Source organism: Chiloscyllium plagiosum, chromosome 12, assembly GCF_004010195.1.
Source record: "Chiloscyllium plagiosum isolate BGI_BamShark_2017 chromosome 12, ASM401019v2, whole genome shotgun sequence".
Taxonomy (NCBI): Eukaryota; Metazoa; Chordata; class Chondrichthyes; order Orectolobiformes; family Hemiscylliidae; genus Chiloscyllium; species Chiloscyllium plagiosum.
Genome location: NC_057721.1, coordinates 40,513,193 through 40,537,191, shown reverse-complemented (window position 1 = coordinate 40,537,191; position 23,999 = coordinate 40,513,193). Strand labels below are relative to the sequence as shown.

The 23,999-nt window shown below is 40.5% G+C and overlaps 1 protein-coding gene across 2 annotated transcripts in view; it reads left to right on the top strand.

Annotated features, from left to right (window-relative positions):
- mao (monoamine oxidase) overlaps window positions 1–23,999 on the top strand; it is a 153,183-nt gene that overhangs the window by 70,609 nt on the left and 58,575 nt on the right. The window contains exon 3 of one of the 2 annotated variants that reach the window (XM_043700856.1): window positions 6,063–6,200. In XM_043700856.1, coding sequence (XP_043556791.1) covers window positions 6,063–6,200 — 138 coding nt within the window. Of the gene's footprint in view, window positions 1–6,062; window positions 6,201–19,507; window positions 19,527–23,999 lie in introns of those variants that run through there. The other variant, XM_043700857.1, reaches the window with a different exon arrangement.

Below are 23,999 nucleotides of genomic sequence, written 5' to 3'. Positions count from 1 at the left end.
TCTCTTTGTAACTGTCACGGGAACTTGCTGTGAATGCAATTTGCACAGAGGGCTTTGTTAACTTCACTGGAGGTAAGGACTTACTGATGTCTTCTCTAACTCTGCCTGATGTTCCTACTGGTTCGTCTGGACCTTTTGGCTCCTGGATGACATTACATACTGGCCTGGATGGAGTCTCTGTTTGTGCATTCAAATCCTTTGCTGGCTGGAGAATTCAGTGACAAATTTTAACCTCTCCTTGCTACCATCTGAAGTCCCCACTTGCTTCAAGAAGGCCACAATCATCCCATTGCCAAAGAAACAATCATGTAGTGTGCCTCAATGACTTCAGCCTGGTGGCTCTGACCTCCATAAATGTGAAGTCCTTTGAGGGGTAAGTCATGGCTCACATCAACTCCAGCCTAACAGATTGCCTTCATCCTTTGCAATTTGCCTAATGTTGCAACAGCTTCACAGCAGATGCCATCTCCCTGGCTCTACGCTCATCACTGGAACATTTAGATAACAGGGACACCTACCTAAGGCTCCTAATTATTAACAATAGCTTTGCCTTCAATACCATAATTCCAAACAAACTAATCTTCAAACTCCAAGTCCCAGATCTTGGTTCACCCGTTTGTAACTGGAGTCTCGACTTCCTGACCCATTTTAAAGAAATTCTTAATGAGATGGTGGGTGTCACTGGCCGTCGTTTATAGCCCATCTCTAATTGCTGCACAAGGCAATTAAGTGTTAACCAGATTGCTGTGGTTCTGGAAGCACATGTAGGCCAGACCAGGTAGGAATAGCAGATTTTATTCCCTTGAGGGCATTAGTGAACCCGATGGGTTTTTCTGACAATTGTGCTGCAAGCACTAAGGGCAGGCATCCTCCATGCTTCCTCCACCATAAAGCTCAATGCTAGTGCCCTGCAAGGCTGCATATTCAAGCCCCCCTACCACATTCCCAGTACACTCATAACTATGGCCAAATTCCACCCCAGCACCATTTACAAGTTTGCTGGTGGCACCACTGTTGTAGGTCAGATCTCAAACAACCACGAGACAGAATGCAGGAAAGCGATTGAGTGTTTAGCGGCATAGTATAAAGATAACAATCTCTCTATCAACATCAGCAAAATGAAGAGCTGGTCATTGACTTCAGGAAGTGGATTGAAGGACTTACCCCAGTCTGCACTAATGGTGCTGAGGTGGAGATAGTCAAGACCCATTGAGCTCCTGGGCGTAATGATCACCAACAATCTGTCCTGGTCCACCCACGTTAACAGGATAGTCAAGCAAGCACAACATCACCTCAACTTCCTGAGGAGGCTAAGGAAGTTTGGCATGTCCACAATGACTCCTACTAATTTTTAAAGATGAGCCATAGAAAGCATCCTTTCTGGATGCATCATAGAGATATGGCAACTGTTTTACCCAAGACTTCAGGGAACGACAGAGAGTTTGTGAAAAACAACCCTGTCTATCATGCAAACCAGCCTGCCATCCATTGACTCCATCTACACTTCCTGCTGCCTCAGGAAATCAATCAACATCATCAAAGACTTCCACCCTCTTCTGTCAGGCAGAAAATATAAAAGTTTGGATACAGGTATGAACAGGTTCAAGAAAAACTTTTTCCATCGCTATTATCAGACTTTTGAACTAACCTCTCACATGTTAATTATGATCTCTCTCTCTCTCTCTCTCTCTCTCTCTCTCTCTCTCTCTCTCTATCTCTATATCTATCTCTCTCTCCACCTTCACTGCAGCTGTAGCACTGCATTCTGCACTCCGTTCTGCTACACTGATGCCTTTTGTATGGTACAATCTGTCTGTACGGCATTCAAAATAACACTTTTCACTGTACCTTGGTAGATGTGACAACAATACATCAAACTCAAACTAAAACATGAAAGGAACAATTAGTGAAACATTGTTAGTTATATTCTCAAGGAAACATGCCTTGTCTTGCAAGTCTCAGCTGCTTTCTGTTCACAGATTTCTGTCTGTGTTTATTTTTTGGTACACTAAGGAAGAAGTAAATGTTACCATCAGTTTCAGCATCAATATCCAGTTTGTCGATTTGCAATGTTGGGTCTACCCGCAGCCTGTTCCTTGTATTGGGTACATTGTTTTCCTGTTGGTAAGCATTTTTACTGTCCAACTCTTTTTCCAATTTCTGCAGCATTCTATTTTCTTTATCCAACGGTAAAGCACACAAATAGGCAAACTTATTATGGACAGATTCTGACTCAATTGTTTCTTTCATAATCTCTTTCAAAGGTCTATCAATGATTACCATTGCATACTTCTACAATTTCCAATACAACTCCTGCTACAGGTGACCCTGAAGTTTCCATTAAACTATCCACAAATTACAGTTTTGAACATGATCGAAAAGGGTGATTCTGGAAAAGCACAGCAGGTCAGGAGGCATCCGAGGAGCAGGAGAGTCACTGTTTCAGGCATAGGACCTTCATCAGGAAGACTGCTGCTTCTCACAGCTTCTCAAATGTAAAACCAATTAAACTGTAATACATTCTTTAGTTAGATAAAGAAAGTATACAACTGTGACAGTTACAGATGGTTCACTGATAGCAGAGGACAAACAGGTTGTCAGCACAGATTGTTTGAGTCTCGACACTCAGATTTCCTCTTCTCCTTTTTCCTTCTTGATGCCAGCAGTTTACGTGACCGATACACAGCATGCGGTTCAAGCAAATAGCCATGTGCGAAAGTCAAGTTGGAGCAAACCTTTGTGAGGAGAAGAGGGAGCCAGTCCATGGCATCAAGACAAAAGCAGCCATTGTCAGAATGGGTACCCAATAAACACAGTCTGCCGATTCCGAAACAACAAATCCAAACAAGCAGACACAACCCCCAGAAACTCTAGCTACATTACCATATGTCAAAGACATCTCTGACATTATTACCAGACTACTCCAACCCATTGGTATCATGGTATCGCACAAGCCTACCAAAACATTTAAACATTGGCTGATGAACCTAAAGGACCCTATACAAACAACCAGCAAAACAAATGTCATTTACAAAATACCATGCAAGGACTGTAACAAACACTACATTGGACAGACAGGCAGAAAACTAGCCACCAGGATACACAAGCACCAAAAGACATGACCCACTATCACTAGTATCCTTACATACAGATGAAGAAAGACACCACTTCGACTGGGACATCGCATCCATCCTAGGACAGGCTAAACAGAGACATGCACAGGAATTCCTAGAGGCCTAGCATTGAAACTGGCACTGCATCAATAAATATTTTGATTTGGATCCCATTTACCAACCTCTCTGAGAAAAAGAATTGGAAATGATATCACCCACCAAAACAGACCAAGATACATAAATAGAAAGCAGGACAGAACACCAGTGCTTCACTGAAGGCTCACTGATGATGTCACCTAGTATGGTGATGAAAGTTTGAGAATAGTTCAGCGAGCAAACTTACAACCAGAAATAGGAGGAGATGAAAGGAGATTGGAGCCACAGGGACAATAACACAATTGTGAATATGAAGGATTATGGTAAATCTTGTGTCATAGGTACACCCAGTAAGTTACTTACACTTAAACAAGGTTGGAACCTTGCTGTGTGGATCAAAAATACAACAAAAAGCCTTTTTTTTTTGTACAAAAAGTACGCAAAACAAATACACAAAATGGCTGATGCTGCGTATGAAGTGGCCAGAGTACATTGCTATCTATTGTTTAGAGCAACTGTAAAAATTTTAGAGTTGGAAGACCTGCAATTGCAGGGGAAATTGCAGTAATCATGTCTCCACCGCTTCACTGGTGAATTCCTCCATCTTTAGTTTCAGCATACTGACTACCTTTGGCTAACCTGCCAGATGTTCCTGTGTCTGTGTGCAGTTTGAACCAGCCTGAGAACCTATTGACTGAAAACAGGGACATCTCTTCTTCCTGGTGTGGTGCAGGTGCCTGCTCTTTGGAAGTGCTGTGAGTGTCTGAAAGCTGGGACATTTCTTTCTCAAGCAGCTGCAGAGATGTAGCAGCGAGGTGCTCACCAGACTGTGCACTTCAGATTCTCATCTAGAAATAGACTCCAGAAAGTCCCTCAGCTGAGAGTTGACTGGCTTCCTCCTCAGATCTGGCAGTAGAGCTGAGGGTCTGCAGTGCTGGCCTTCTCTGAGCAGTCACTGGGTGCCCCAATTGTCTGCACAAGAGAGAGGATATTACTTGTGTAAGGGAGATAAATGATTACTAGTGATGAGTTAGGATCAGTTCACTGATAGTAATAGGAGAATAGCATTGCCCGGCTCACCGAAGCACACTGAGTTGCTTGGTCATAAGCACTCATGAGAATTCTGTTCAGTAATAGAGTTAGACTGAGTGTTGATCCTGAAAGTGTGAGGTATAAAAAGAAATAATCTGCTTGCTGGAGCTCTGTTTGGGTTCCACCAGAGTCACTCAGGTCCTCACCTTATTACAGCCTTGGTCTAAATCTCGACAAAGAGCTAAACTCCAGAGGTGAGATTTGAGTGACTGCCCCTGACATCGAGCAACACTTGACCAAGTATGGCATTAAGGAGTTCAATAATAAACCAGAGTCAATGGGGGTCAGAGAGAAAAGTCTATTGTTTTTGGTCATACCTAGCACAAAGGGTGGTTGTTGTTGAATGTCAGTCATCTCAGTCCAAAAATATCTCTGCAGGAGCTCCTCAGGGTAATGTTCTCAGTCCAAACATCTTTAGTTGTTTCATCAATGAATTCCAACACCCCCACCCCCACTCCATCATTAGCTCAGGGAAGGATGTTCACTGATGATTTCACAATGTTCAGCACCATTTGTGAATGCTCAGATATTAAAGCAGACCACATCAATACACGGCAAGACCTGAGCAAGATCTAGGTTTGAGCTGGTAAATGACAAGTGAGATTCATATTACACACTGACCATCTCCAACAAGAGAGTATCTAACCATCACCCTTTGACATTCAATTGCATTAACCTTTCTGGGGGCTAACTGTTGACCAGAAAAACTGAACTGGACAAGCCGAATGAATACTGTGGCTATAAGAACAGGCCAGAGATGTGGAATTCTGAGGCGAGTATCTCACCTCCTGACTCCCCAGTGCCTGTTCACTTTCTACAATACAGAAGACAGGAATGTGATGGAATACTATCCACCTGTCTTAATATGCAGCTCCAACAACACTCAAAAAAAATGTTATCATCCAAAGCAGTTTGAATGATTGAAACCCAGGCCCGCCCTCAACAGTCCCTGCATGGACTTACAACTATATCACCATTCCTTCCCTGTTGCTTGGTTGAAATTCTGGAACTCCCTGCCTAACAGCATTGCAAGTGTACCCACGCCGAATGGACTGCAGCGGTTTAAGGAGGCAGCTCAGCACCCCCTTCTGAATGTCTTTAGGATGTGCTAATATATGCTGTCAGAGTCATCAAAGCCCTTCCCTTACAAACGTCAGTCAGCAGAATGTGCTGGGGTCTTGCAGTATTGCAATCTAGTATTGCAGTCTTTTTGACCACAGTCAGTGTTACAAAGTATATCAATATGAGATTTGTATGTGTCTTTGATGCAGAAAACTGATTGTCTGGGATGGCTAACTGGTTATCACCTCACATCTCCCAGTTATTTTCTTGAAATGAATAGACAAATGTACTGTGTATGACTAGATTTTGTTTTGTTGAGATTATAGATATTTGTTGATTAAAGTTAGGAATCTTTCAAAACTCTGATGCCAGATAATTTTTCATACTTTCTTTGGTGCTTTCATGGGTACTCAGACCCTGGGATGCCCATTTGACGATTATTGATGATTCCTAAATAAAAGCAGTGATTAAGTTAATAATTTGAGTGTCTTTCATTTCAGGACTGAAATATACGTATAACCAGGTTTGATGCTTCACTTCATACATTCGCAGGTTGTTACATGGGAATTGCAATTGTAGCTCACAACGGCCTCCAGTCCCTAACAGTAATTTAATCGTACACACCAGTGTGGTGCTCATGAACACATTCACTATTTCTTCAACAGAACATTTATTGTATTTCTTATTATTTTTTGCCAGAATAATCATGTAAAATATGTGGATCTGGGTGGAGCTTATGTGGGTCCAACTCAAAACCGAATCTTACGCCTGTCAAAGGAATTGGGTCTGGAGACTTACAAAGTGAACGAGGTGGAGCGTCTACTATATTACAGAAAGGTAAGATAATGTTAGGGTCTGACTTCATTCATTTTCCTCCAAATAATCTCAAGGTAGGCTGATACAAAAGGTGAAGTCACCTGGGATCCGCTGTGAGCTGGTAAGATGGGCACAGAACTGGCTTGGTTATAGAAGACCCAAGAGTAGCAGTGGAAGGATGTTATTCTGACTGGAATTCTTTGACCACTGGTATTCCACAGGGATCTGTGCTTGGACCCCTGTTGTTTGTAATATTGGTAAAATGATATGGGGGATAATGTTGGTGGCTTAATTATTAAGTTTGCAAACAGCTCAAAGAATGCGGGTACTGAAGATAGCAAGGAGGATTGCCAGAGGATGCAGCAGGATATAGATAGGCTGGAGACATGAGTGGAGAAATGGCAGATGGAATTTATTCCAGACAAATGTGAGGTGATGCATTTTGGATGATATAATGCAGGAGGAAAATATACAGTAAATGGGAGAAGACCTAGAAACATCAACATACAGATGGACCTAGCGGTACAGATCCACAGTTTCCTGAGAGTGAAAATGCAAGTGGATTAGGTGGTCAAGCATGCATATGGCCTTCCATCAGTCAGTGCATCGAATTTAAAACTTGGCAAGCCCTGTCACAGATGTATAGAACTTTAGTTTGGCCAAATTTGGAGTATTGTATACAATTCTGGTTGCCACACCACCAGGTGGACGTGGAGGCTCTGGAGAGGATACAGAAACAGAATGTTGCCTGCTTTAGAGGGCATTAGCTATGAGGAGAGATTGGACAAACTTGATTTGTTTTCACTAGAACATCAAAGAATGAGAGGCAACTTGATAGAAGTTTATAAAATTATGAGAGACATGAATAGAATGAATAGTCCCAGGATGGAAATGTCAATGATGAGGGGACATAAGTTTAAAGTAAAAGGGGGTAAGTTTGAAGAAGATGTGAGAGGCAGGTTTTTTACAGAGGTTAGTTAGTGCCCGGAATGTGCTGTCAGAGAAGGTTTCAGAAGCAGATTCAATAGCAACGTTCAAGAGGCTTCTTGACAGATATATGAATAGGCAGGGAATAGAAGGGTCAGACTGTGTCGCGACAAAAGGTTTTTAATTCAGAAAGGCATCATGTGTCAGTGAAGTCTTGGTGGGCTGAAGGGCTTGTTCCTGTGCTGTACTGTTCTTTGGATAGCACCTCTGTCCATGTGAAACAGTGTGGTTGGAGATCTTCCAGTACTACCAGAGAACTGATCCGAAGTGTGTGATATGTCAGATATCACACTTAGTTGCAGATGTGAAATGAGCCCAAACTGTCTGCTATTTTGGAACTGCAATGTTTGTGGGTAAAACTGCATTAGCTTTTTATTTACATAATTTGGATTTTATGGTGCATAAATGGTACACTTCTATCATTATGAGAAGATCTATTATCATTTTGCCATCAGCTAGACAATGAGGACATCATTTTTAGATTAATAGCTAAATTAGAATGTGTGGAAATAACAAATCTGATGCTTTGGGGGAGGATCTTGTGTCATGTTTTGTTTTAATACACAGTGTTCACTGTTGTCTATTTTGAGACTGAATGTTTATTGTCATAGTTTTTTTTTAAAATAAATGTTCTTTCTAGATTTACTGAGAATTGTAAATATCAATTTATAATTGCAGTTGAAGTGCTTATGGATTGAGGCAGCCAAGTGTAAAGGCTATGGATAAGAATGGCCAATTACTAATATTTATTAGAACTTAGAAAGTAACTGATGATTGTTGCATTCTAACTTATGCAAATACAACATCCTATTTTGGAAAGCAAATGGAAGCATAGATTTGTAAATAATTATAATCTATTTAGGCATAGTGACTGCCTTCTATTTTTTGTCACAAACTCTCAAGGACAGTTTTTGGCCCAGTTTTAACACATTGAAAAACAACAAACTCAGGCATGAAACAAACTGGATCAGATTCAGAATAAATGCCCTGAGGTTAGTACAGCAGTATGAAAATTCCTGTGCCAGAGTTCTACAGGAGGTTCCTTCATCGACATAACCAATGGAGTTTAAATGGGAACTCCGTATGAAATGAGCTGTTTAATTTTAAGTCCTCGTGCACTCCTTTCCAGCTAATCACAGAGTTAAAATTTGTGAATGGCAGGCAGTTTCTCCAAGCACTTCTGCAAACTTGAGTGATTTCAGAGCAACACAGGGATGAACAACCCTTAAAAGATTCATGATTGTAAGTAGAAGACTTATATAATATTATATTATTTTTATATCCAAAATTTCTTTCAAGTTTCTCATTGACTACCTGTGGAATGAATCTTTATAAATTGACTGATATTATCAGCCTTAATTGCATCTTAGGATGTACATTTGAAATATTCAGCAAATATATCGGAAATGTGGAGTTGATCACAGATTGATTCTGAAAATGATTGTGTGATCCACCTCTGCATTTACTGGCCCTTTGGTGAAGATCAAAATCAATCCCAATGATTTTTTTTAAAAATAGATTTCAAAAGTGTATTAGAATTTCTTGAAATTAATTTCACAATATGTAGCTTCTCTAGACTAACATGATCAAAGTTATTTTGAATATGAACTCCCCAATACATTGCTCTTTTACTTACATACTACATAAATACTTCAAGTATCACTGGCTTCTGCACTATGCTTTCTACCACTAAATTAAACAGGTAACTACAGTCTTGGTTTGGCATGCACCAATTGAAATACAATGGAGTTGACCAGCAGCAGGAATAGATACAGCTAGAGATGGTGCAGTAATGGCTTACCCACAGTTCAGTTATCATTAATCCTCCCTGTATGGGAATCTGTGAGCCCAGAGTTTAGGTCAGAGTGGTGCTGGAAAAGCACAGCAGGTCAGACAGCATCCAAGGAGCAGGAAAATCGATGTTTCGGGCAAAAGCCCTTCATCAGGAATAGAGGCAGAGTGCTTGTAGAGTGGAGAGATAAATGAGAGGGGGGTGGGGGTGGGGAGAAAGTAGCATAGAGCCCACCTATAATCTTTCCTGTTGTTTCAGGAACATGCAATTAGTAAGTGACCCACATAAAATGCCACTTCAGAGATTTGAGCCCATAAGCCAGGAAACACTGCAGTAAAGTACTGACTGTGATAAACCAGAAGTAAACTTCTGGATAAGATCTTGTTTTATGAAATGAGGGTGCCACTGACTAGGCCAGCATTTATTGCACATCCCAGAGGGCACCTGAAGAGTCAAACAAATTGCTGTGTGTCTGAAGTCACAAGTGGTTCAGACCAGGTAAGGATGGCAGTTTCCTTCCCTAAAGGACATTAGTGAACCAAATGGGTTTTTCCAACAATTGACAATAAGTCATGGTCATCATTAGACCCTTAATTCCAGTTTTCTATTGAATTCAAATTCCACCATCTGCTATGGTGGGATTCAAACCCAGGTCCCCAGAACATAAAAGTCCAGCAATCATACCACTCGACCATCGCTTATCGTTGAACCAAGATGTTAAACCAAGGCCCCTCACAGAGCTTGGGAGCACATTGCACTGTTTTAGGTGAGATGTGAAAGCAAGGTTCAATCTGTTCAGTTTAGGTTGACTATTCCATGGTAATTTTTTGAAATACAGTCGAGGGGAGTCTTCCCACTGCCTGACCAATACGACTAGGCTTTGCTATTTGCACATTTCTGTGTATAAGTTGCTGTTGGTTTGTACATTAGCAACTGCTGGAAAGTACAATAATTATAAAGTTTCAGAAATCATACTTTGAGTGGAGGAGTAATTGTTACAATGTTTACAGCTGCTGACAATACCAAAGGAGAATGTGTCACGTGTTTGACAAAAGAATTTGTTTTTGAAAAGCTGTTGCTGGAGACAGAGCGGTCACAGGTTATTGTACATTTTGACCATTGTTCAGATCAATCAATCCTTGCTTAACCAGAGAAAAGATATTTAGCGGTTTTGATCAGTTCTTGATTTTCTATTGATGCAGAAGAAAACCTTTCCAAGGATCTGATCTAATCCAGATTCAGTGTCATGTGAATTATTGAAAATTTATCAGAGAGCTTTTAACTGTGAGCACCCACAACAATCCCCATGGAGGGTCTTGAACTATTTTGAGAGTTGGATCTGAATTGCATAGCCCCAACAGGCTGTGACTGTTCAGAGGCACCTTGCTGCTTTGAGGACGAGTGTGAGCTTCAGGGGCTGGTCTGGACTTGACTCCACCAGAAAAAAGCCATAAAGAATTGCCCTCTGTCCTTTCTAGGTGACTTGCTGCTTTCTCTGTTAAACACCAACAGGAAGGCTATTATGCACCTGCTATCAGTGATCAAACCAAGATTCAGTTGTTTAGAGAGTCTCCCTGTGTAATGCATCCTGTCACATGCTGACCCTCTGCCAGTTTGCTTATGACATTAATTCTAGATTAAGCCACCATCTGATATTTTCTTTGCTTTCCTTCTGACTGCATAGTTTCCACATTTCCTAGTGATAATACAGCTGAAGTCAGGATGTTAGCAATAATTTAATGCTGCCAACCACAATGATGGCAGGAGAGAATTTTAGTGAAGTCTGACCTCTTTTTAACAAAGCACAATAGATTTTTTTTGGAAAGCTATGCTAGTTAACAACAAACATTTTGCATCAAAATGTTCTGCCTAATGCAATTGTACAAATAATTAAATCACCTCCATCACTCTAAGCTAATTCAGTTCATGGGAACATCTGAATGGCAAACAAATGTGATGAAGGATTGTGGTCATATGAGTGAGAAATTAAACATTCAACTGTCAAAACCAGATTTCAGAGTCACACTAACCTGACATTATATTCAGTGGTTCCATTCAGAAACTGTTACGCACACAGAATATAAATAATAACACTGACTGACTCAATATTTCAACAATCCAATTTTGTAAATAGCATTTTTATATCTGTTTTAAAATGAAAAGGAAGGGAAACCATAGAATAATATAAAGTCTCAAACACCTCAAACAATCTGTATTAAATAAATATAAAGCTATTATATCCATGAAAATTGAATGTTATATAACTAAAGAGTAGAACTAATTCAATACCAATATTGAAGACTTCTGTTACTAAGATGGGAGTGTGTTTGATGGGACGTGACATTGGTAAAGTGAAATCTGATGCCAACTCACCATGAATATGCCTCCTCCCATGTTGTACCTTCTATCTGTGTTCACCTATCCCTACCTCGCCAATCCACTCTCCTCCCTACCCAAAACCATCCCTCCCCTACCCGCTTTATCTGCAGCTCCCCTTACACCCAAACCCCAATCCTGAAGAAGGGTTACATGCGAAACGTTGACTTCTCCACCTCCTGATGCTGCCTGGCTTGCTGTGTTCTTCCAGCCTCCTGCTTGTCCTCCCATGTTTGGGCTGAGCGGGACCCCAGAGAGGAGAGTCTATGATTAGGGATCTGCATTGTTGAGATTATGACAGTCATTTAAATTCTGAGGCTGTGGCTGCGTTCCCCAGAGCTAAGCAAATCTGGCAGCTGGAGGGAATGAGGAAATGCCTGTTCTCTAGCAGTTCAGTGCTATTTCACCCCTTTTAGATGGCCAGGAGTAGCACAAATGTCGTCCCCAGGCCTTCGGGCAATTCTGCTACAATTTGTTCTTCCTTGCAGTTGATATAATCCCATCCCCATAATCCTTCCACTGGGCTCCAAGCACCTACAATATTTACCTACCATGTAATCTAGTCCACCCACTTTCTACTGCAGGTTTTCCAGCTTAATAACCAATCAATCTTTCAATTTGGACACATTTAAAAAAACACAATCAACTAGGATTCGGTTGTTCACCTTAACAGGACACTTGCGCAATTGGGATTTCTGGCTTTCCTGACTCAGACATGTGTCCCTACTTTCTATGCCTCTGTATAAATATTGGGTTCATACTTTCTAATCTCTATTTGAAACTCTATTCAACTAATGATGACAATGCCTGAACATAACAATTCACAGGCAACCTTATATAGCCTGTATTCTATTTTTAGTTTTGTTCATTGCTCGGGTGGATGGAGGTGTGGGGAACTGACTCCTCAATTTGCAGAATGTTTTTTTTCTGTTAGGCCTTTCAGCAAATTGATGTGACTCATCTCCCGTGCTTTCGCCCTGTCTTTCTCATTCCTTTCGAATTGCTCGGCCAAATATCACACACTCTGGCATGTGAGAGATTAGATTAGATTAGATTAGATTAGATTCCCTACAGTGTGGAAACAGGCCCTTCGGCCCAACCAGTCCACACCGACCTCCGAAGAGTAACCTACCCAGACCCATTTCCCTCTGACTAATTGACCTAACACTATGGGGGAATTTAGCATGGCCAGTTCACCTGATCTGCACATCTTTGGACTGTGGGAGGAAACCAGAGCACCCGGAGGAAACCCACGCAGATACTGGGAAAATGTGCAAACTCCACACACAGAGTCACCTGAGGCTGGAATCGAACCCGGGACCCTGGTGCTGTGAGGCAGCAGTTTAGCTTCAGTTCTGTTTCAGTTGCTGGTGACTGTTTGAATGTGAGCCACCTACCTATAACATAGCACGTCATACACCATTTGCACAAAAATACTGAAAATGATCTGCTATCATAATGCGGCAGAGAAGGAATCCTGCTGTGCTGCTGATTCTACTGCAGCCTCTGTCAAAAAAGCTCTTCTTTTATTTCATACATGTGGCAGACATTCACACCAGGATGGATGGATGGAGGAATGACCGTTGAGGTGTAAGAAGGTCCTTGCTGGATTTATAATGGGTTTCCTTACTGTATACCACACAAAGACTTTGGCATCATTCTTGCCATTGGGTTTTACTGCACAGTATACAAATGTCCAGTTGATCTATGTTCTGTTTATTGTTCATTCATGCATCACTCAACTTTACTTCTTCTAGCTCCCCTTTAAATATATCTGTACTACTCATCCCAGCTAGCTGATGTAGCAGTTACACATTCTCACCACTCCCTGGATAAAGAAGTTACTCCAGAACGGCCTATTCGAATATTACTCTCTTATATTTATGACCTCTAGATTTGGACTTCCATCAAGCAGAGATATTTTCTTGATGTCTACTCTATAAAACTCCTTACTTTTGTAAGCATCTATTAGGTAACCCCTCGAACTGCTTTTCTGATATGCGTTTTTCCGGTTGATAATGGTGCCATCATTTGTAAACTTTTGTACTTTTGCCAATGCCTTTCTATCCTTTCATGATAAACAAAGACCAGATTCATTTCCAAAAATGGCATAGTGTCCTGATGTAAATATTTTTAAGAGGTTACTGCTAATTTTGAACAAGAATGCTGCATTCCTATTTTAAGACTGGTTCAAAAATTGTGAAGGGTGGAATTAAATTGGAACTCAATAGGAACTCATTCCCAGATCCGTAGCTCCATGCTTTAGTATTTGAAGATGAGTACTTACATTCTTAATTATCCTTCTTATGTTTTAAGTTGTTCAGTTGTTCCTCTGTTTTCATTTGACTGCAAGCAAACACCCCAACATCATTTTTGTTACACTAACTCTGGTACGCATCTGATCTCCTCACTTTCTGTGTTCTCAATGCAAGACTAGTTGGAAGGAGTACCCACCTACAATGACCGGACAAGATTGGGCTGAGAAGCAAGACAGCTGCACAGACCAGAGCTGAATTGACACAGACAATAGGGTTTTCTTTATATAGGCAGTTATTTTGTCAAGGGTGGTAGGAATTTGTAAATCTTTCCATGAAAATTTGTCAATGATAATTAAATCTTTTCAGGTACATTTTGATAGCTATGGGTTTCAAAGGATATGCAGCAATGAGAGATCTGTGACACTGTATCTCAACATTGTTATGTCCCAACTAAATGTTTACGGCAGCAGTAAAGTGGGGAATGACAGTGCAAACACTGAGGTGAGTTCTAGAAAATGATGGGAGGCTGTGCAAATTAAACTGTATCATTATGATGCCCCATAATAGAGAGGGAAGTTAGATTGTTTAAAATTAATTTGAAGGAATTTTATATCTGTGAATGTTATTTCTTTTTATTCTTCAAAGGAATGTGAGCATTTCTAGCCAGGTCTGCATTTGTTGTCCATCTCTAATTCCCCATGAGCTACTGATGAGCCACCACAGTCCATGTCATGTAGGTACACTCACATTAATGTTTGGAAGGGCGTTCCATGATTTTGACCCTGAGATGGTAAAGGAACAACAGTATAGTTTCACATCAGGATGGTGTGTATCTTGGAAAGGAGCTTGTAGCTGCTGGTATTCCCATGCATCTTCCATCTTTCAGGAGGTAGAGCCTAAGCCTCAATATTGTCCAATTCGCTGCATATTGATACAGGCAGCTTGAGTATCTGACAAGATGTGAATGATGCTGATCATTGTGCAATTATCAGCAAACATCCCCACTTCTGACATTATGATCGAGGAAAGGTTGTTGATGATGCAGCTGGAGTTGGTTGACCCTAGAACTCTACCTTGAGAAAATCCTACAGTGGTATCCTTAGGATCAGATGGCTAACCTCCCACAGCCATATCTCTTTCTTTATACTAGGTACATCTCCAACCAGTGGGCAACTATAGCCCTTGAGCTTTGAAAGACAATGACCTAAAGTTTATTATGCCTCTTTGAAGATGCATCCAATCAAACACTGCCGAAAGACAAAGGGTCAGTTAGACTCGAAACGTCAGCTCTTTTCTCTCCTTACAGATGCTGCCAGACCTGCTGAGATTTTCCAGCATTTTCTCTTTTGGTTCCTGGAATTTAATTCTTTGAATCAAGACTGTAATAAGGTCTGGAGCTGACTTGCCCTGATGGAATCCAAATTGAAGATTGGTTAGTTATTGCTGAGTAAGTACCACTTAAAACCACTATCAGTGACACCCTTCATCACTTTGCTACTAATTAAGACTACACTGTTGGTGGAGCAGTTGACCTGATTAGATTTGTCCTGAATTTTTGTGGACAGGATATATCTAGGCAAATTTTCCATTTTGGTGGATGCTAGTGTTGCAGCAGCACTTGAATAACTTGACTGGAGATCTGACTAGTTCTGGAGCACAAGATTTTCCTCTGGAACTGTTGTGGTCAGGGTTCATAGCTTTTACTGTATTTAGTGCACTCAGTTGTTTATTGTCCTCAAGTGGAGTAAATTGAATTGACTACAGACTGATGTTTGTGGTGAGTGGTCATAAGGGAAGAAGCTGAAATGAATTATTTGCTCTATATTTCTAACATACGTATGGACATATGAATCTAGATGAGGAGAAGGCTATTTGGCTGCTCGGTTTGCTCTGTAATTTAATAAGGTCACAACTGATTTGATTGTAAATGACATTTGTGCTCATATACAAGGCTTCATCATCAGTGACAATCGGAGTGTTCAAAGAGGTTTCTCCTCCTGATAGGTGTTTAATTATTCATTACCATCCTTGATTGGGTGTAGCAGGGTTGCAGAGCTTTGATCTATCCATTGGATGCAGTTCTCGACTGCAGGCTGCTTCTGATGTTTGGCATGTAGTCCTATGTTGTAGCTTCACATCTCATTTTCAGATATGAATGGTTTGGCTCCTGGCATCCTCTTTTGTAATCTTCTTTGAACAGTGCATGATCTTCTGGCTTGATGCTAGAGTGAGAGATATGCTAGGGAAGAGAATACAGATTTCATAAAGCAATTTGTATCTTGACAGTACAACAGTTCAATACAATTTTATTCCTGTTGATGGGCTACAGTGCCTCAATGCTCAGATTTTTCTAGACCCTCCTGAATCTATTCAATTTAGCTTGGTGGTAGTGCTATACAACACCAGAGTTCTATAAGAAGATGGGAGATTCTCTCCACAAGGATTGTGCAGTGGTCATTCCTAGCAAGACTGTAATGGGCAGATGCCTCCGTGATGGTTGATTGGTGAGGGAAAGGTCAGGAAGATTCTTTACCTTTTTTTGTTCACCCAACAGCTGTCACTGGCCCAGTCTCGCAGGTATGTCCTTTAGGACTCGCCAACTCAGCCCGTACAGGTGCTTCCAAACCAGCCTTGGAGATGGATGTTGAAGTTCCCCATTCAGAGTATCTCTTGGCCTTTGCTCTTGCTCCTTCTAAATGACGTTCATTTTGGATTATCAGTCCATCAGCTCAGGAAGGGTGGTAGGTCCTAATCAGTAAGAGATTTGATTGTCAGCATTTGATCTGATGTGCTGAGACTTTATGGGGCTCAGGGTCAGTGTTGAGCTATGGAGGACCATTTGTCCTGTCTGTGTACTACCACCTCTAATGGATCGGCTTGTTGGTCAGACAAGCCATAGTGATGGAGGAGGTGGTGATGAAGGAGACAGAGCATTGCTGAAAGGTGTGATTTGTTGAGTATGACTGCTAGGCTATTGCTTAACTCATAATTTTAAAGTCAAGAAGCCAGCACATAGAATTAAATGATAAAGCAAGCAAGTTGAACATTGAAAATTCACAGCATCCTAAGAATGACCCTAGGCTAAGGCAGGAGGAACTGACTGAGATTAATGGGAATACCAGAGAGGACTGCATCTCTGAGCCCAGGTGAATGTCTTTAAATAATGTACACAAATATAAGGAGGATTATGAATCAAACTTTATATTGTTGGCAGATTATAATATTATAGCTATTACCAAGTTGTAGCTAAATAAAGATGAAGAGTAGCTTGATACAGCTCAGAGGCAAAAACATAGCTAGATGAGGATTTTGTTTCTTTGCTTAAAGATATGAGTTAAAATTGTTAATCCTGTATTCAGTATAAACGAGGTGAATGTAGAATTGATTTACATTAAAACTTACTGATGAAAGAAGCTAGTTAGGGAGTTGCAATACATGACTTAACCAGTAACATCCATTTTTCTTGAAAAAATAAATTAAAAAGCATTGGTATCTGTTGTAAAGATCACATCTTTTTATTTTTATTTTTGTTTTTGGATTGGTGCCCAAAATGGGAAAACAATACTACTTTAAAAATTGGAATTAGTGGAAAGAGATGTTGCAGTTTTAAAACAATTTACTGGGACTCATTGTAAGTTGTATTTACACCATTGCTTTGTTCAAGCAGTGCAGGAGAATTGTTGGACTCATCGACATTGTGGGTGTGCGTTCAAGACAGTTTTGCTCAGAGAGCCTGTGATTGGTTTCCCAATCAGGGATAGGCGTACTGCTCAAGAATTCTCAGCATGACAACAACTTTATGATTGGCTCCGGACAGGTAGACAGACTACATGTGAACAATACAAGAACATAAAGCCTCCAGACTCTAAAAAGACAGCATCTCTCTATCTGTCCTTGCTGATAAGTATTACGGAATTGGAAGATAGTTAGCCAGATATTTTCTCTCATCAATTGCACATAAGCTATTGCCTCTAACCAGTGACTGAGAGACTGAACAAATAATTTGCCCAATTGTGGTGCATATGTAGTAAAATCTGAAACAACTTGGAAAGAAGATGATTGGCGATCAGAAGGACTTGGAAGAAGCAGGACCCCTCAGTGAATCCCATCGAATCCTGGCAACTGGTACTAGTGACCTGTGTTTTCCTAATTTGGATTTTTCACTCCTAACATCCATGTTTTTGTTTGTTTGTCTATATCTATCTGTATGTGTTTGAAGGAGTTCAGGAAGGAGTTGAGTTATAAATTGATAATTCATACCTTGCCAGTAGTTAGAATAGATTTATTTGTAATAAATCATAGTTTCTTGTTAAATGCAGATACCTAATCAGTGTTTTCTGTTAACCTGGATATACCAGGTAGGAAAATTGGGAATTTTGAGTATTTGGATTAAATCTTTAACTTTCGCAATGACCCCGATAGCAGTGGAGCTTGAGAATCGGTGTGCTTTCCCAATGGGTTGTGACACTGTTCCAATTTACCACTGTAACCAGAGTAAGCTTATAGATACTAAACTATATAAGCCAATTAATTATGGATGTTTGATTGTGAATAAAATTGGCTTTGTGAAGTAAGAACTAATCAAGAGAATTTCGGCACAAGGCAAAGACAAGTGATTTCATTGTTGAGGAAATTAACTGGCATTTATTTAAAGTTTACACATTATCTGGATGTTGCAGAAATTCATTGCAGCTACAACCTTCGGAACATAGTCAAGGACAAACTTCATCAGCTGTGGGCTACATGAGCAGGTCAGACACTGGGAATTCTGTGCATGGTATCCCACCTCCTGACTCCCCAAAGCATATCCCCCAATCTGCAAGGCATAAATCAGGAATGTGATGAAATAATCTCCTCTTGCCTGGATTAATGCATTTCTATGTATAGCATTAAGTTTCATTCATATTTCTGTACCGTCTGTACTTTAGAAGTAATGGTGGAAATGAAAGAGTTAAGATATACTATCACACATGGACACAATGACAGAAACCAGTTTCCTTTTTGAAAGAGACCCAGCCAGAAGGTTAGAGAGTGTGCAGGTTTCTATCAGGGAGAACATCTCAGCTAATGTGTTGTTCACTTTGCAATCTCCAGAACAGTTGGGGCTGAATAGAAGTCATAGGTGGTTTAAAAGTCACTAAGACAGAAGCTTCAGAAACAGAAGGTTGTGGAAGAGAAGTTTAAGGAATCCATATTATGAAACAAGTGGTTGTGTCAGCAATTTGTTTAAAGGTTTTAGATAGAATGAGCCCCCAAACTGTTATGAAATGGGGTAAATCCTCCCCTGTTAATTTAAACCAGCAACACATAAAAGATTTACCCCAGGCGGTAATCTGTGAAAATTCAAGAGGCAAAGAACTATCCCAAAAATCACTACTTAAAGTAAAAATTAACAACTTTGATTCTATGTTTGACTTTTAAAAGTATTAACTAACAAATATTTACAACTCATTTATCTAAACCTAACTTTTACCTTCCCCTTTACAATACTAGCCTGATAAAACCCCTGATTAAGATTTACCAAAAAAATTCAAATTTCAAAACCAATAAGCTTCCTCAGTCTTTTTTTCTTCTTAGGGTTTCTGTTTCACAGGTTATTGATAGATAAAGATACCTTTAAGAGAGCTATTCTGCAGGTGCCTGCAGATGTTGGTGGCTTGACAGATCTCCCCCAACTGTTCAATTTTTCTCTGGTCTTATATCTCAAAGCATTGGATCGTTTAATTGGTTTTAAACTTGTCAAAATAGTAAATTCAAACTTGTTTGGTTTTTGATATTTTGGGGTATAGTTTAAACTGATTGGCTGAATTTGAATTTGTTTTGTCTCAAAGCAACCCAGCCAGTGCTAGCTGTTCTGACCAAGCGTTACGTTGTTACCTTGTTCCAGACTCTCTCTCTCACGAAGTCCTTGTTGACTTTTCCACTCAGTTTAAGGTACAGTACCCCTTACCTTCATAACAAACTAAAGAAGATAACAATGAGTAAATGTAGACATTTGCCAGAAAGAATCTAAGTACAGAGCTTTAAAATAGAAACAAGGTGACTCTTCGATGTGGTTTGAGTATGTGTAATTTTGTTGTCAAGGGAAAAATTCCCGAATCATTATTTTCTGATATTGTAATGCGATTGTAACAAATCATTCTTATATCGAGTAAATTAGTTTTTGTTTTCCTTTTTGGCTGTAACAAACTTTGATGTTCCTTTTTTCAAAGTGCATTGGCAGCCTCTTGTGAATATGTTCATAGACTGACCACCACAGTAATAAAATTATAAGAATAAAATGTATGGTCTATAAAGCTGGATTTCACTCTAGAATCAGACTTGTCCAGTATTGGTGTCAAATGGGATGGTGCTACTTTTTCTTGGCCTTACTTGTGATAACTGTTGGAACCAGATTGAGAAGCTTGATTTTTGGAATCTGAATTCCTGACCTCATTAGTTGATTAAGTCAAAATCAAAGCCACTATTTCAGTCGTGTCCTAATCAATGTAAATTCAGCATTTTCTTGCCTGTATAATCAAATGCTTCTTTAATACCAAGCCACAATTACATTGAGCATTTTTATAGATTTTCCACTTGCACTGTCACCTTGCAAAAACATTTTAGCTCAGTCACTAAGAACTGCATTTTACCTCTTTAAAATGTTGATAGTGCATCTTTGAACTTATTTACAGTTAAAGATTGATTTGGATAAACCCTTTTATGTAGTTGCTGATAAAAAGTAATTTTACACTCCATCTAATCTAGATCTCTTGTAAATCTTTATTGCACATCTAAAGCACCTGTGCTACAAGACTAAATTGAACACTTTAGATTGGCAGGTAGAAGTCATAAATTCTATTTTGTTTTCAACAAACTTTATACCATTAAAATCGATAGCTCACTGAAATTTGCATTTAAAGTGACAGGTGATAGGAAAAATTCAAACAGAAAATTATTCTGCAATACTGTCTGATCTAAAGAGACATTATCCTGTATCATTGATTCAGTTTAAAACAGCAGAGGCTAAACATTGTTTTATCCCTTTTTTAGGCATGACCTGTCTATGCAGGGTGCTGACCTGATCTGCTTGATTGTAGTGCCTGACTGAGTGAGGGTTCACCAGTTCTCCTTCTGATGCTGCTGATTTCCTCTGTACTGAGTAGGAGAGTTAAATAGCATTGTTCACAAATCTCAGGTGTCGCCAGTCTGTTGCTCCTAAAGGCATCTGTCTCTCCTCGGGGAAGATTTCTCTGAAGAAATTTGCTACAATGTAAAATGTAGAAAATTGAATGCCAGTCTAATTTAAATTTTACAGCTACTGTCTAGATTTTGCAATGGACAGTAACCTGGCAGTGAAAAGAAGGTGGGAGCTTGCTACTTCCATGAGGAAGCTGCTATTTAAATCCCTATTTTTGAACACAAGAAAGTGTAGAATGTTTAGTCTGTACATCCCCTCATACCTCACCACCACATGGTAAGGTAATTTCTGACCTTCAATCTCAAATCCATGTTTCCATCTAATCCTTTTTGAGTCCAAAAATCTGTTGGAGTCTTGGATATGTTCAATGGCTGAGAATCTACACCCCTATTGTGTGGAGAATTTACAATACATCGATTGTCGAAATTTCTCCTTATTTCAGTTATCTTGACTTCTTATTAGATGAGATTACATTACAGTGTGGAAACAGGCCCTTCGGCCCAAAAATTCCACACCGACCCGCCGAAGCGCAACCCACCCATACCCCTACATTTACCCCTTACCTAACACTACGGGCAATTTAGCATGGCCAATTCACCTTACCTGCACATCTTTGGACTGTGGGAGGAAACCGGAGCACCCAGAGGAAACCCACGCAGACAAGGGGAGAACGTACAAACTCCACACAGTCAGTCTCTTGAGGCGGGAATTGAACCCGGGTCTCCGGCGCTGTGAGGCAGCAGTGCTAACCACTGTGCCGCCGTGACGCCCACTAATCTTGAGACCATTCCCCTAACAACATGCTTCATGGGGAATTTCAATATTCTGGCAAAGCCAATGACCACTTTCTGTGCTTTTAGTACTAAAGCCAAAAAGGCCCACCCTTCAGCTTTTGTGATCTCCCACATGCATTGATGGATGGCAATGTGACTGGCTGCAGTCTCAATGCATCATGACAACCTTGTCCCATCTTTACCCTGTTCTGAGATTGCAGGTCCAGTTTAAGGTCGTGACATTTATGTGTTTGCCCGCTTGGTGAAGGGCATGTACTGACCACATTGCTCATGGCTAAGTGTACGTAGGAGAAATACTGCCTGAAGGCCTAAAGTTGGTATGGCCTTCTGCTAGAAGTGCTGCTTCTCTTCATGCTACATATAGCTTCTATTCTCTGCTTCATCTCCCTCTGATCCTGCAGCAAGGTGATTAACCTTCCACATGGATAGTCTGTCAAAAGGTGTTGTGCTGGAAAAGACAGCCAGTCAGGCAGCATCTGAGGAGCAGGAGATTCAATGTTTCGAGCATGAGCTCTTCAACAGCTTATAATCGAAATGTCAACTCTCCTGCTTCTCGGATGTTCCCTGACTGGCTGTGCTTTTCCAGCACCACACTTCTTTACTCTGACTCTCCAGCGTCTGCCAGCTTCTCCCATATGGATCGTCTGGCATGGTCCCAAATTTGGCTTTCCAGCCCATATTCCAAGTCTTGCCTTCCTGAGGTGCCATTTGTCCAGGTAAGAGTGAATGCTCGGGATTTGTGTTGCTGAAGCCGAAATGGAGTGGATCCATGAGGCCTTTCATACCAAAGAAAATCCCTCCAAAGGTCCAGCAGAACTCCTGCCTAACTGAAAGAGTTTTTGTCAGCTCCTACAACAACATATTTCTTTCCCTAAATCCTAAAGGAATTAATATTTAGTCACAGGCAGGACACCTGAAAGCTTTAATGGTGATCTGTGTAAACAGTGCTGGTCAGGTGGTGTACCTCATGTAGCTCAATGCATGTTCACCTGTGCCTGTTAAGAGAAGGCATCAACAAGTAAGGCAAGGTCCAGTATTGCAGATTGTGCACCAAACTAATGATACCATGTTGACTGTCATCACAATCTCCCCATTCAGTCATTCATTGTACTCTTTGATCTGTTTGACTGTGTGTGGCTCAGATAATCATTTCTATTTGTAAACTATGTTCTTAAAGCAGCAAATATATCATTGATGCTTTTGGACCATCCCTTTATTATTACTTCTTGCAGCACTTTGAGATTTTACTACTTTTTGGGTATTTTGCTTGATTTTCGCAAAGTGCTTTTCTGTTATATTTAAGATCTTGAATAACTATTTTGTGTCAGTCTTCACAGTGGAAGATGTGTCTAACGTGCCAAAGAATGATGTTAAGGATACAATGAGAAGTGAGGACCTCAATTGAATGGTTATCACTAAAGGGGGTAGTGTTGAGCAAACTTGAGGGTATAATGGTAGATAAGTCCTCTGGCCCTGATGGAATGCATCTCAGGGAGCTGAAAGAAATAGTGGAAATTATGGTGGATGCGTTGGAGGTAATTTACCAAAATTCACTGGACTCTGGGCAAGTCCCAGTGGTTTGGAAGACAACGAATGTCATGCTGCTGCTTAAAAGGGTGTAGACAAAAGGCAGGTAATTATAGGCCAGTTAGCTTAACATCTGTAGTCGGGAAAATGCTGGAGGCTATCATTAAAGAAGGAATAGTGAGACATCTGGATGGAAAGGGTTCCATCAGGCAGACGCAGCATGGATTCCGGAAGGGAAGGTCTTACTGGGGTTCTTTAAGGATGTAACAAGCACAGTGGATGCAGGGGAACAGGTGAATGTTGTAAAGTTGGATTTCCAGAAGGCTTTCGATAAGGGGCCACATAAAAGACTCATCCATAAGATAAGAATTCATAGAGTTGCGGAGAAAGTATTAGCATGAATAGAGGACTGGTTCACCAACACAAAGCAGAGAGTTGGGATAAATGGGTGTTGCTCTGGTTGGAGATCAGTGGAGAGCAGGGTGTCACAGGGGTTGGTGTTGGTCCTGAAACTGTTCTGAAACAATAAATGATTTGGAAGAGGAGTGTATTGTATCCAACATGAGTGTAATGTATTCAAGTTTGCTGATGATACTAAATTGTGTGGAAAGGCAAGCTGTGCAGAGGATGTGAAGGATCTGCAGGGGGATTTAGATAGGTTAAGTGAGTGGGCAAGGGTCTGGCAGATGGAGTACAATGTTGGTAAATGTGAGGTTATCTTCTTTGGAAGTAAAAATAGTAGGTCCGAGTATTGTTTAAATGGTGAAAGATTGCAGCATGCTGTTGTGCAGAAGGACTTTGGAGTGCATGTACATGAATCGCTGAAAGTTGATTTGCAGGTGCAACACATAATCAGGAAGGCAAATGGAATATTGGCTTTCATTGTTCGAGGGATTGAATTTAAGA